The sequence below is a fragment of the Coccinella septempunctata genome, chromosome 8 (genome assembly GCF_907165205.1).
Source record: "Coccinella septempunctata chromosome 8, icCocSept1.1, whole genome shotgun sequence".
NCBI lineage: Eukaryota > Metazoa > Arthropoda > Insecta > Coleoptera > Coccinellidae > Coccinella > Coccinella septempunctata.
The window spans coordinates 23896208-23910161 of record NC_058196.1 but is presented as its reverse complement, the minus strand read 5'-3'; the positions used below and the strand labels follow the sequence as shown (position 1 = coordinate 23910161).

At 38.4% G+C, this 13954-nt stretch overlaps 1 protein-coding gene across 1 annotated transcript; it reads left to right on the top strand.

Annotated features, from left to right (window-relative positions):
- The first annotated feature begins 708 nt into the window (after positions 1–708).
- LOC123319148 (arrestin domain-containing protein 15-like) lies at positions 709–1765 on the top strand. The gene is made up of 3 exons (XM_044906006.1): positions 709–1010; positions 1084–1359; positions 1424–1765. The coding sequence occupies exons 1-3, from the start codon at positions 716–718 to the stop codon at positions 1738–1740; spliced, it is 888 nt and encodes a 295-aa protein (XP_044761941.1). The 5' UTR covers positions 709–715; the 3' UTR covers positions 1741–1765.
- The last annotated feature ends 12189 nt before the right edge of the window (positions 1766–13954 follow it).

Here is a 13954-nt window from a genome sequence, read left to right as displayed (position 1 = left end):
AAACTCCTGTTGAAGCTGCTCCTAAGGGGCTTCCTGAAAATATAAATTGTTCCCTTATGTTTTCCTTCATTGTGAGCTTAGGACGATCTATAGGGATCAATGAGAAAACTTTCTGAATAATTTATCCGGATTATCTTGTACCTACCTGCTTCCAAATGACAAGAACTTCCCCAAACATACTTTGACATCCTTCTTGTTCCACCGAGGTATATCCTAGTTCAACATCCTGCAGGTAAACGCGGTTTAATTTTCGCACGGGATACTTGTTGTGGAATGAAGAGAACTGTTTTGAGGAGACTTTGAAGGAGCTATTTTCGGTGCCGACTTGTAAGTTTATTCGGTTATTCAAATTTTTGGTGCATTTGAGAATGATGCACTCCTCAGGATAGGTTTGTTTAATCCTAGAACTGGCTGAAGAAAACATTTGCATTTGATACTTGTCCCATATATTACTGCCCGTGCTCCTGTCTTGGTTTTTAAACTATCTGTGTATTATTTTATAGTATTTTCCCTTAAAAATTATTTCTGTATTGTATTTCCTTTCTCATTCTTCCTTTTTACAAAGCATCGTATTGAAGTCTTCGTAATGCCATTGTATAGCTTCGCTGATGTGATGAGGAAATAGGTTTCTTAATAGACACCCTGTATGATCGCCACTGAATAATTATCGAATTTGTCAAATATGCAAGTAATGTCATAATTATTACATTTCCCGATGACCTGTAAACTAGAGTTGATCAACAAAGAGCCATTTTACGTACCAGGATCTTATATCGAAGGCAAACTAAACTGTTCTTTCAGTAAGAAGCGTGAGATTGAGCTGATTGAAGTGAGATTCTTCGGAAGAGAATCCGCAAATTATAAAGTAACACACGAGGTCCTTTTCAACTCAGACAGGAGTATTTGCTATACCCATACAGTAATTCTGAGATCCTCGACTGTCGAACGAGGAAAACGTGTCTTTAATTTCAAGATTCAGATACCGTCTCACATCCCTTCAACTTATGTGAGTAAGTAAAATTCACTAAGGTACGATAGATGACGATTTCAAGTTCCTATAATATTGTTTTGCTTCTTTATAAGGTGAATATGGTAGCATCAGATACCATCTGGAAGGGCTGCTGATGTTAACCCAAACGAGGGTAGATTCCTCGCAAGTGTCAATCCAAATTTTCTCCCCGATTGACGTAAAGAGCTTCTCGTCTGATCTACACAGATCAGCGAAAATAACGGAGCAGAAAGATCTACTTGGTATTTGCGGAGGAAGTGGACATATATCAGCAGTTGTACAGGTTGAGAAGAAGGTGTTCCTTTGTGGGGAATCGATTAACATGAATGTTACCATAAATAATTCTTCAGGTGAAACCTAATGGATCATTTAATCTCAGTATCAACTATAAGAGTTTCTGCTCTTATTTCGTAGGAGTTCCAGTGAGATTCATTAGAGCTACTCTGACAAAATCAGCTTCTTGTAAGCTAGCAGATGGAGAATACGACATAAGTAAAGAAAAAATGATAATATCGAAGAAATTCAAGGCTAACGTCGGTAAAGGTGAGGAAAAAACAGTAGCAGTATCGTTGAAAATTCCCGAAGATCTTCAACTACCCAATTTGAAGCACAGTGAACTGTTCAAGATGAAATATTGGATGCATGTTTGTATCATATTCCAGACTTTCTGGCATAGACCTCTTGACATATGTTTCAAGGTCTATCTGGGACATCTGCCTCTGAATTTTTGAACTTCTTCTTCAAATATATAATGAAAATATCTTTGTTTTTCCTAGAAGAACACAAGTATGAACAAATAACCAAACAAAAGCACGGATTAAAGAGAAATATATACGTGATATCTATCAATTATTGTTGAGTAGGATATTTTTGATTAGATAAAGATTGGAGTTGACTCACTACGATTTCATCTTCAGACCTTATGAATTACTTATTCAGTCATTGCGAGGTCAAATTTTGTGTGAATTCTTCAAGATTTACTCTTCTCTGGTTGGCGTTGGCTGATTTCTTCTAAAATCAACAGAGTATGCAATTTTACAGCAATATCAAGTTTTTTCTCTTCCCCATTCAACATCAGTTTCTTATTTGCTCGTCCCATCTCATCTAGCATGATAATTGATTAATCAATCCAAAAATGATGCAATTCTAGTGAATGTAGAAAATGTAAAATCACACTCTCTTAATAGAAAATACTGCACTGGGGAAAAGACAGAGGAAAATTCGTCGGAAACTGAGTCATTGCATCTTCGAATTACTCCATTCGTCGGACCTCAGGAGGGAGCGTCCCACCAACCTGATGAATGGCACGCAATTTTCGGAGTAAATACTTTACAACGCCGAACATGTTAATCACCGACACATGAAATATGCCGCCATTAGTTTTAAGAGCAACAATATCGAATGAAATTTCTCTTTCCCTTATTGATGTTCGTAATAAGTCACATGGGGTGTACTTCCGAACCGAAATAAACTACCTACCGCGATTCCATATATTTCACGAATTTGAAGTTGAGCTGAAAACAACGTTGGGATCACTTTATTTGATTACCAGATTGGATCTAGTGAGCCCTGTGCATTGTCGGGATCGGCTCATTTGTTCTTTCGGTACGGGAGTTAGCGTGGCATCTGAGAGAGTCGTAAAAAGGAGGTATGTAATAGAAAGTAGCTCCACTGAACATTATCAGTCCCAGTCTTCAATTATTTGAAGAAAAGGTTGTTTCTGTTACGATTGAATTATACATCCTCCATTTGAATTAAAAAAAAAAACTATGTATCAGAAAAAATAATAACAAAGATAGTGATGACCAATGAACACCCGTTGATAGTTATAAAAATATAACAGTACACTGCGATCTGCAGGTACATTGTGTTCTTTCCGTTGGCTTCTAAAGGCAAGACCTTCTGTAACCAGGTGATTAGGATATACTTCAGAGGTCACAATGTCCTGTGTGATATCGTCTAGATTATTCTTTATGATACCATTTGATTCTTACAGTTTCAAAGTTCCGGATGAAATTTTTGGAACGGTCCATCCCTGGAAGAGATCGCCAGAGTGGTTCTCTTTTGGTTGGTTTGTTATTTTTCCAGGAACTCAGCGTTATAGATCTTTCTACTGGATCGAAAAGTTCTAGGATAGTAATGGTTTTTCTTTGTTCTTTCGTTAGGCCTATTTATATTTTTGTGTACTTCCATCTCCTTTCTGAATCGATGACATGGAAACTCAGTACTATAGCTTGAGTATCAGAATGGAAGGCTTTGTGCTGCCTACTGGATACTCTGATAGGTTAGTTCGCTTGCTTCATATACTCCAGTGCCAACGACTGTTCTGGTTTTTGGACCACCTGTAAACCTTTTTATGGTATTTGGTGGTGTATTCCCTTTCCCATTAATATATTTCACTTATTATCGAATTTAACTTCTTTTGGATGCGTTTGTTTCTGGCCATTACATCACTAGGAGTGCTCGCTGATAAAATATTGGTCAGAGAAGACTATGATCTGATGATTGATAGGCAAACCTATTAATCAATAAGTATGAAGGTGTGGGATCTGGGATGATTCCAAGTTTGGCATATTCTCATAGCTCCTTGAACTTTTCTGATCTGCTATGGCATGTCATATTACTGTTCAATCAATTCTTCTATCTTTCCCCATTTTTTGAGTTTCATTTGTTCCCAGAGGGTTCGCGAGCAATTTCAAATGAACATTATTGTGGATATTGATCACCTGAACAGGTGAAAATGCAATTACTTACCCCAACGGGCTTAAAAAGAAACCTAGGCAAATATCCACTGGTCTGGAAGCAGAAAAGGGGTTCCAAATGGAAAGGAAACAGGGAACTAACCTTTCTTCCGTACAAGCTTCTTCTTCTGTATCACCTCGCTGATGCAGAGGACACAAGGCAACTCAAAGCTACTCAATATAGCTCTGGTTCAATTAAATGATGATTTCACTGGAGATGACAAATAGTGCCATAAATGCGGCGATATCACAGAGGATTACTTTGTTTTTCAAAAAACCTTTCAGAGAGTCCGAAGACGAAATTTGTATTGTCGTGATGATTGACAGGAGAAGAGTTTTTCCTGCCCGCAAGTATCGCTAGCAACTGGGACAAAACCGCCTGAAAAAACCTAGTCAGGCAACCCCAATATTCACGATCGGACAGTTATTTCAGCAAGAAAATTACTATACATAAAATCACAACTTGTATATATCACGTTTTATATGAATGGCAAAAATTAGTTTTTTCTCCACTGACCGAAACAAAAAAATCACGTTACCCCTTGATGATTACGAGTATATTCTATCACCATTCTCCTCCAAATTTTTGATGCATATTCTCTCTTCCAGAACGGTCATCTGAATGACTATTGGCCATCACTTACTGTATAATTTCTACTCTCAATGCCAGATTCTCAAGATTCATTATTGAAAATGTAGCAATACCTCCCGGACTACGGGCTTCGCAAATCGGGAGAATCGTTTGCTGTGTAGCCGTGCTAGTTGGAGTTGTCGGCCATTAGGTTGATCAAAATTTAATCCGTTTAGGACGTATCTATCGATTTTGTTTCCATTAAGGAATAAGTGAGTCGACGAAGTGACAAATTACCATATGTGTGCATGGCGCTATGTGTTATGCTATGGATGATGGGACAAGGATTCATGTCGATGCCAGCGAATTTTGATGTTCTCTGCCATACGATGCGAGATGATTAGCGATAAGAGTTTTGTTAACTTGATTGGAATTCATAATTAAAGTAGTGTAAGGGGAAGGCTTGCTTTGATATTGAGTGTTTCGGGTGGTTAATTGAAATTTAATTCCATTTTTCGCTCTTGTTGATGTTATGTCATACGGAAACATTATACATCGTATAACTGGAAAGAGTATACATTTTACTGCAAGTCAATTCAAAACTGTTCATACGCGTAAAGGATGTCTGTTTTCTGGTCTCAACGAAGTCGATATTAGAATCCAATACAAGAAATAGGTGTCGAACTTCGCGCCTCTCAATTATAAAGCAGTTTCCTGTATTGACATTACGTTTTCAGCGCCATCTCAATGTCAAATGTGGAAAACACAGGCCAAAGTGTAGTCGGATTTTAGTACCATTCGGCGTTTCACATCTTCCTCCTCCATAATTTTTGCTAGAAACTAATTTATACACATCGTATCGTAGTTTTTTCTAGATCTCGCACATAGTATGCAAGTTTCTAGAGTTGACTAGCTTGAGAATCACCCATATGGGGAAACCGGTCCTGGATACTCACGAGGTAACCGCCAAGGCCCCTAAGGATGTTGTCGGTTTTATCAACACCATTGACGACCTCCTTGGTTCCCTATGAATGAGTAGGGTTGAGAACAAAAGATCTACATGGTCGCAATAACCAAAAGGCTAATCGAGCCACAACAACCCCGGTCCGAATAATAATAATAAATAAACATCACTCCAAAAGCTCAATAGAACAGACAGAGCTGCCACGTCATCTTGGGGATAGAGGAATTGTTGATCTGTCCAACCGTTTGTCCCAGGAAATTGAAGGACTTCGAAAATATTTCCTGAGCAAGGCAGCTTCGTCAGAATTCCATCGAGTAGTTTGTGTTTCTGATAGTTCTACACCGTTAGAGCTACAGCAGAATCACTTGGAAACTGTCGAACACTCTGCAGAAAGTAAATGCAGAAACTGATTGCCAAAACTTTGCATGGAAGGCACCAGAACGAGGTCAACCATGATTACGTCGACATATCTGCGTCGAACTACTGGTTGACTTCCAGAAGGTTGCTTCCTGAGACAGAGGACTTCATGCTCGCCATCCAGGATCAGGTGATTCCAACAAAGAACTACATGAAATATATCGCCAAGGATGCCACAGTGGCGGATGATAGCTGTCGTTATGGCTGTGCGACACATGAAACTATCTAGCACGTCACCGGGGGATGTCAGAAGTTCACGGTCACGTAGTACAAGAGTAGACATGATGCTGTTGCCGAGATTCTTCACCAAGAATTGGCACTAAAACACCAACTTCTAAGTTACAATTACATCCGGATACTCTATTGGAGAATGAACATCACAAGCTCTACTGGGATAGCACGGTTATCACAGACCGGAAAATAACCCACAATAGACCAGACCTCATATTGCTCAATAATGGGGACAGAGCACTATTCATCATCATTCCAAATAATAACAATCTTTTAGATAGGCACACTGAAAGAATTTCAAAGTACAGAGATCTCGAGACCAAAGCAGGAGACAGTGGAAGCTGAAAGATATCAAGACCATCCCTATTGTTATTTCATCTACAGGTCTGATTTCGAAGAAACTACTAGAGAAGTAGGAGGAAACTTCAGTTGGACGAAAATATATCTGCAGTCATGCAGAAGGCGATACTGCTGGGAACGGCGAGATCTGTACGCAAGTACATTGGGAATGCAAAAGAACACCGTGTGCTCCATCGGTGTGCGGGTGGAGAAGGAACTCAACCGACGGCAGGAAGCAGAGAAGCGACCCAGACCCGACCACCACCATGAGCCCGAAAACCTGGAAAGGGCTCCAACAGAGCTTAATCCTTTTGCTATCTGAGATATCTGGGATAAGTGAATTTTCCTCTGGAGAGGAGTGTGAAAGCTGCAAGGCTTAAGTCATAATAAGAGAGGACAACCATTATAGATTTAAGAATGTCGCAGTGGACAGCTGCTCCTAATTTCCATCTGTCATACCAATCCCACCTGGAAACGTTGCATCACATCAGAATTCCACAGTTTCCCCCTGAACGAATCCGATAACAACAACGCCCAAAGAGAATCAGTTCCGAACGCAGAAATACCCAATTCTCCGTTCCGCGCGACTTGGCAGTGATGAATCATTGTTCAACACTCCTCCGTCTTCTTTCGTTTGCGACGTATTTTCCCGCATTTGAGTTTCCGATTCCGACATTGTGCTCAAGATCCGCCACTCCGCGAACAATGAAACTTCCATGCACATCCCCGCCAATATTCGTAATGAGGAAAGACATCGGGAAATTAATGCCGAAAGAGTGGGTAGGGTACTCCGGAGTCTGATACCTTGGCGATGGAAACTCCGCGTCGAAAGTAAAAGTCATACCCCGGGTATAATGGGAAACCGGGAGCATTTTGGGGATTATTCCGCACGGCTGCCCGCGAATATTTCCATTCGTGAGGCGCTGCCGGTCGCGATATAGCGGGAACACGTTAAAATTCTAATCGATTACCAATCGGATTGAAACTCATATTCGCCAATGGAAGTCACGGATCCCTTGGACGAGGGAATCCAACGGAACGAGGTTAGAGCGGATTTCGGACTGAAGGGTTTTACTCGCGGTTAACGCCAGCTGATTTGCAAGCTCTTTAACGATTTGGTCTCCCCTTTAATTTTCTGGTTTAAGTTTTGTTTTTGTAACGAAATTTTACTGATCACCACATGAGAAATTATTCAGACGTCACATGAATAGCTCCAAAATTTAACTTTTTTGTAAAATATTGTTATTCCCTTATTCATCAGACTACCTGTAGAATAATCAATAATTTATCTTTTATAATCAGGCTGAACGACCTCTGTTGATTGGCCTCTTGTATCTTCTTCTTATAATGAATATTTATGGAAAAAACAAAAAAACACTTATTGAAGGGTCACTTCCCTACGAGCCAACTAAGCGTTGAAGATAAGAGATACTTACCTCTAAGCTACAGACAATATAGGTGTTCTCCCATTGGAGAATAGTGTACGAGGATATATGGAAAAATTCTTAGCATACTATAAAACCTAACAAAATTTCAATGTCAAAATATTTTATTACTCAACATATTCTCCTCTTAATTGGATACATTTATTACAGCGAAACTGCAACGTCTCTAGACCTTTCGAAAAAAATGTTTCTTCTTGCTCTGCAAACCAGGCGCAACAGCTATTATTACCTCCTCGTTGGAAAAAAATTTACGACCTTTTAAACTTTTCCTCAGTTTAAAAAAGAGATGATAGTCGTATGGAGCAAATCTGGTGAATAAGGGGGGTGATCTAGTAATTCAAACACTAAATGAAGAATTTTTTGCAAGGCAACACGAGATTTGTGCGCAGGGGCGATGTCCTGCAAAAAAAAACACCTTTGGATAGCTTTCCGCGTCTTTTCTCTTTAATTTTTTCCGGTAAAGTGGTTAATAATGTCGTATAGTAATCTCCGGTTACTGTTATACCCTTATCCAAAAAATCAATCATGATGGCAATCCCAAAAAACTGAAGCAAGAACTTTTCAAGCAGATTTCTTACACGAAACTTCTTAGGTCTTGGAGAACCAGAGTGTCGCTATTTCATCGATTGTTGCTATGTTTATGGATCGTAGAAATGTACCCAAGTCTCATCCATAGTAACAATTCGGTTTAAGAAGTCTACATCGTTTTCAAATCGAGCACAGATCGAACGCGATGCTGCAACCCTTGCACGCTTTTGGTCAACATTCAAACATTTGGGGATCTATATTGCGGCAATTTTCTCATGTCCAAATTGACGTAAACTATATGATGAACCCGTTTGTATGAAGTATTCAACGCTTAAGATATCCGTCTTAGCCTAATTCGACGGTCTGATAAAATCATGTCTTGAACTGCATCGATATTTTCAGGGACTGACACAGAAACTGGCCTTCTCGATTTTCCTATCGGGAAAATCTCACCTCTTTTGAAGCTGGCAGTCCAATTTTTCACGGTCGCATACGAAGGACATTGATCACCAAGGGTATTGAGCATATCTTCGTAAATCTGCTTACCTCTAAACCCTTGTAAATATAGGTAATCGATGATGCCTCATTACTCCAATTTTTCGATTTTCACAATTTCGGTGGACATCTTCCTTCTCTCATGTTATTGCGTAGCTCTGGTTTACTTTTTTGACCTCAAATTTCACACTGACACTTCTAATGACTTATTGTTCGTTGCTATGGTAACGCAATATTTTTCTTTATGCATGGAACTGGTCTAGGCTAACTAGATATCAATACATCCTCGTATAATCATGAGTAGTTCAAGCTAGGTTGGAAAATTGTCATACAGGATGTTTCACGAGTTGCCCATGTCTAGTTTTGAATTAAGGTCATTTAGGCCTATCAGAAAAAATTGCTTCTTCAAAGGCCATTTGTTTAGAGAAAAATAAGCCTTAATTTTCGATATCTATAACGTCAGAGTGAGTGGTCCGATATTGAAGAAATTTTGTGGGCTTGTTGACTTCCAATTACTATTCAATATGGCTTATGCGACAGAAGGATCTTCAGAATACTGAGATTCATTTTTCAAATAATATCAAAATACACAAATTCTGTATCAGTTAAAAAGTTTGGTTTTCACAATGTAAAAAGGACTTCTTTTCAATCAAATTCAATGCTCACTCCGCTTAGCACACTTATTGAAAAATAGAAACGAACGAATGAATGCATATTCCATGTACATTTTTAAAAATACAATTATTCAGTTAGGTATAATCTCTATTGCCAATTGCCGATATTTCGGATACAAAAAACCCTCACTTCGAATATTTTTCAGATAAATCAACACATCAGGTGTTCAAGCACGTTGCCTAAAAAGCATATGTGAAAAAAATTATATTGAAATATGAATTCTTTCGAATTTATCGAATATTAGAATGAGGGGTAAAAAAGATCTAGGAAAATGTTTTATTTCGTGATTGTGTTCGTATTGCTTACAGTAAATATAGACTTTTTGCATACTGAATATTCATTATAAGAATTGACTTCAAAGAAGGATATCAACCTTCATTCTGCCTAAGAGTTGATCATTTTAAAAGAATCCATAATTCGATAATACATTTTTCCAATATAAGTTTCAGGCAGCGTACTCGAAAACTTTTGTGTAATGATGATTCAGAATAATAAATGATTCAAAAGAGAGTTTTTATTATTCAGAATCTCGGCAGATAGCATTGAAAATTATAACTGTGTTATTGCAATCAACTGAAGGTTTCATTTCAAAGAGGCGATAATTTTGGGAGCTGTCCCATTGAGAGCTGTGATATTTTGACTAGTGTAGTGCACAATGTGGAGGAAAACCATGTTAGATCCGTTACACCTAATTCTTTGAACCTTTAGTAAACACGACTTTCAACCGACTTGAGTATAACGTTTTTTTTAAATTCCTTAACACTATCCAGGAAACACTCCTTTGAGTGTTGAAATACAACTGGTCAAAATAACATAATGAATCCTCTTGTTGATAGTCCTTGGTTTAATGTTTCCGGCAGAAATATTTGCAATCGAAGGATGTGTCCAAATAAACCAGGAAATAAACAATTATAAATGTCACAAAACGATACATTTTGACAGCGAGGCTGCGATAAAATCACTCAGCCCATCAATAATGAAAAGTGATATGGGTGACGAAGGATACTTAACGAATTAGGCATGAATAACAGAAGCAGACTATGGAGAGGAGGAAGATCACCTGATGCTCGAAGGCTTTGGACGAGAAACTTGCAGGAACGAGTACTCAAGGTCATTGAAACGCAAGTGGATACAATGACCCAATGAATCCTTTTGTTGATACTCATTCATTACTGATTTAATCACAGTGGCAAGTGTCTCTTTGACTCATCAGTTTTTCAACCCGAGCTTTTAATGATCTATATAAACAGTTCAACCCGGAACTTCATCGATTTGGTAATATACAGGAAACACACCTTTGAGGAAGACTGCTGCCAACTCAATCTACTGACGCCAGATTCTTTTGCAGCTCTATAGAGAACACCCCTCCAGGTAACGCAATATCAGAAACCAAAAATCCTTCTTTCGCCGAACTGGAAATCTATCTGATCTGTTGCCGTTCTCCAGCAAGTCAGACTGCCACTTTTTGTTAGCTGCAACAACATAGGTTTCCTTCCCTATGGCAGAAAAACATTCAAAAAAGTCTTATTCGCCTCAAAAAACAAAACCCGTCGATAAAAATCAAATTGACGCATGACGCATCCTCCCTTATGAAATTGTGGTATCCCCACAGAAATAACGGCATTCCTGGACCAAAATGCGATAGTTCCCTTGCGCCACGTTCCGTCAGCAATTCAGAATTAACATGGACAATAACAAAAACCCATCATGTTCACCTAAGCGCACAGAAATGGGTGTAATGGTAGATGGAAGGGAACGATACATATGTAAAGGTTGGTAAAAAATATGTCCCAGAATTTATTGCCGCACCGCGTCCGCATTTTTATGTTCTGGCATATGTGGTGTATCTGGAACAGTGGAAATGTTTCTGACGGTTAGACTGCGAGCTCTCTTTATTTATGAATTTCAACCTTCCTAGGTCCTCTCAGCCGATTGTGGAGCTTATCTGAGGATCCGAATAGTTGTCAGCGGCTATAAAAGTATTGAACCTCGATTTACTGCTGATATTTATGGCTTAAAGTGGAGAAGGCTTTCCGTTGCAGTTTCAACGATAGAATTCCTATTATAGCTTCTCATATTTAATGTATACGGCTGAGCTGAATAACTTCATAGCTTGGCAGGGTTTTCATATTGTCCGGAAAAGCATTCTGATGATTCTGTTGGCAGGAATAGAAAAGCTAATAAGTTTGAAGACAATCAGGAATACGAAATGAATGTCTCCTTTCTTATATTTCGAATAGTTATCTTCTTACATTTCGAAATCAACGAAATCAATTCAGAAACATGACACCCGATGATAACAAATCAACAAATGTTACGATCTCAATCAAGATAGGAAATCACCATCTTTCAAATTATTAACAGTAATACCATTTCGTAGTGAACAGTATATGCTGACCATGGTTTTGGTATCATTGGACCTAGTAAGAGCAATACAACTCATACCTCGACCAAAATGATTCGAAATTATGGCCGCTTTATTCTATGACACTAGTCGCTTTGGTGAAGGGATACGACCTAGCGCCCTCTGGCAGGAAACGAGGAATAAGTCAATTCACTTTGGCAGTTAGGAAAGTTTCCTGTCAGATGGCAGGGTGTATGCCTTCACCATACCGACATCGAAGTCAACTACTCCTTCTAGACAAAATGGTATTTCTGTTGATACTGTGAGTTATGGTGGTTCATTATTCACCTGCCAGATAGTTCCATTCATTTATGGTTATTGTTACTATCAATTTCTGTTCATCGAAGTTGCGGCTAAAACGCAGCAGGTTATTTTCGATATGTCATTATATATAGTATTTTATCATTCTACGATAAATCAATAAATAAGGTCGTCCACATAGGTTTAAAATATTAGAATAAGTGTATATTAGTTTGATTATCTGCTATTTTAGCTATACTTCTTGTGACCACCCTGTAGATAGCCATATCACATGAAGGTATACCGTTTGATCTATGTTGTTTGACGATCGCATTTGGAATAGTCGAAAAGTTACCTAATTTCCTATTCACATTACAAGCGACATTTCCATTTCAAAGAGAAATTCTGGTGAAAATAAACCATTATATCGTTGATGTCAACCGAAATAACAGGTGACCGATCCTGGTAGAATGTGAGCTTATCATGAAACAACAATAAAGATACGGAAGCGATTTGGCGAATGGCCTCTGAAAATGTTCATTGGCGAATTGAGGACTTGCCGCGATAGCATGAAAGAGTGCGAATAAAAAATTTGTTGTGGCCTTGTTTTATTTTTTATGTCGTTCTCTAACAACTTATTTTCTATACAGACATTTTCATCTTCTTTGTCACCTTGTACCGATTAATTTCATCGATTCAATCAATGTGAAGTGAGATGTGGAGTTCCGATTGACCATGGCTCAATACAGAGTGTCCCAGATGTCGACACGAATCCGTTTGATAGTGTGATAGATAGAAAAATAAAAAAATCCAAATCACGTATTTCAAAACTTATAGACTTTGAAATGAATTGAAAAAATCCCAACTTTTACTTGTTTCTACATCTGGTTATCCCTGATGGAAGTGACACTTGTTGCCTAACAAATTATTGAAAATTAATATTTCGCGCAGCTAACTTAGTTGGGTTCTTTGAATTTTTGGTATTTTTTATGGTACCCACGTAATGGTCATAATGAGAAAACTAGAAGACATGAGTGATATCTTGTGTTCGAAAAAGATTCATCAAATAAGTGAAAAACTATATTCCAAAATTCATTTCATTCAATAAAACCGTTGTGAGAAAAACAACAAAAAATAATGGTCTTTTAACTAGCCGATTCGAAAATAATGGTGAGAGAAAAAGTGTACGAGTCAAATACCCACCCTGTATAGTTCATAAAAAAGTGAACAATGTTCTTTTATGCGGACACCTTGTTTTAACAAAAAAAAATCTCATCGACTAGGAATTTCGTGAGTTACTTCGATCGACTCTGTATATTCACTGCACACATCTCATTAGCTAATCATAAAGTTTGAATATTCACCAGAGAGAAAAAGGTCGTTAATCGATTCTCACTAAGACCATAACAGAGCAACCATCTGAATTCAAATGGGCTAGCCGTGTAATGAAATTAATTGCACACTTCTCTAATTAATTGTCGCGTGTTAAATATTCTTTAATTCTCTTAACAGCACTCACGCCCCGCTCCTAGGACAAAAAGAGATAGATTGCCCCACGTATCCTTGCACCCTGAGTAACACGAAAAGCCGTGCATTTAAATTTACGCATTGCATGCTCAGACGAAGCCACTGTTCGCCGCTGAGAACGTTACGGACTAAATTTGCGGTTTTGTGATTAAATGTTGTGATATCAGATCTCGGCTCTCTTATAATGATGTATATTTAGTTTTCGGTTTCATGGATTTCGACTTTGACGTAAGGGTAATTGCAGTTTTTATTCGGTACCGCAGTAATGATTGCCTTCGGGGAATATCAATTCTGAGGGTGTGGTAGAGAGGGACAGATCTACCAGCGCGATATGCAGATCCGTCACTGAAATGAAATGCTGGGTCAAT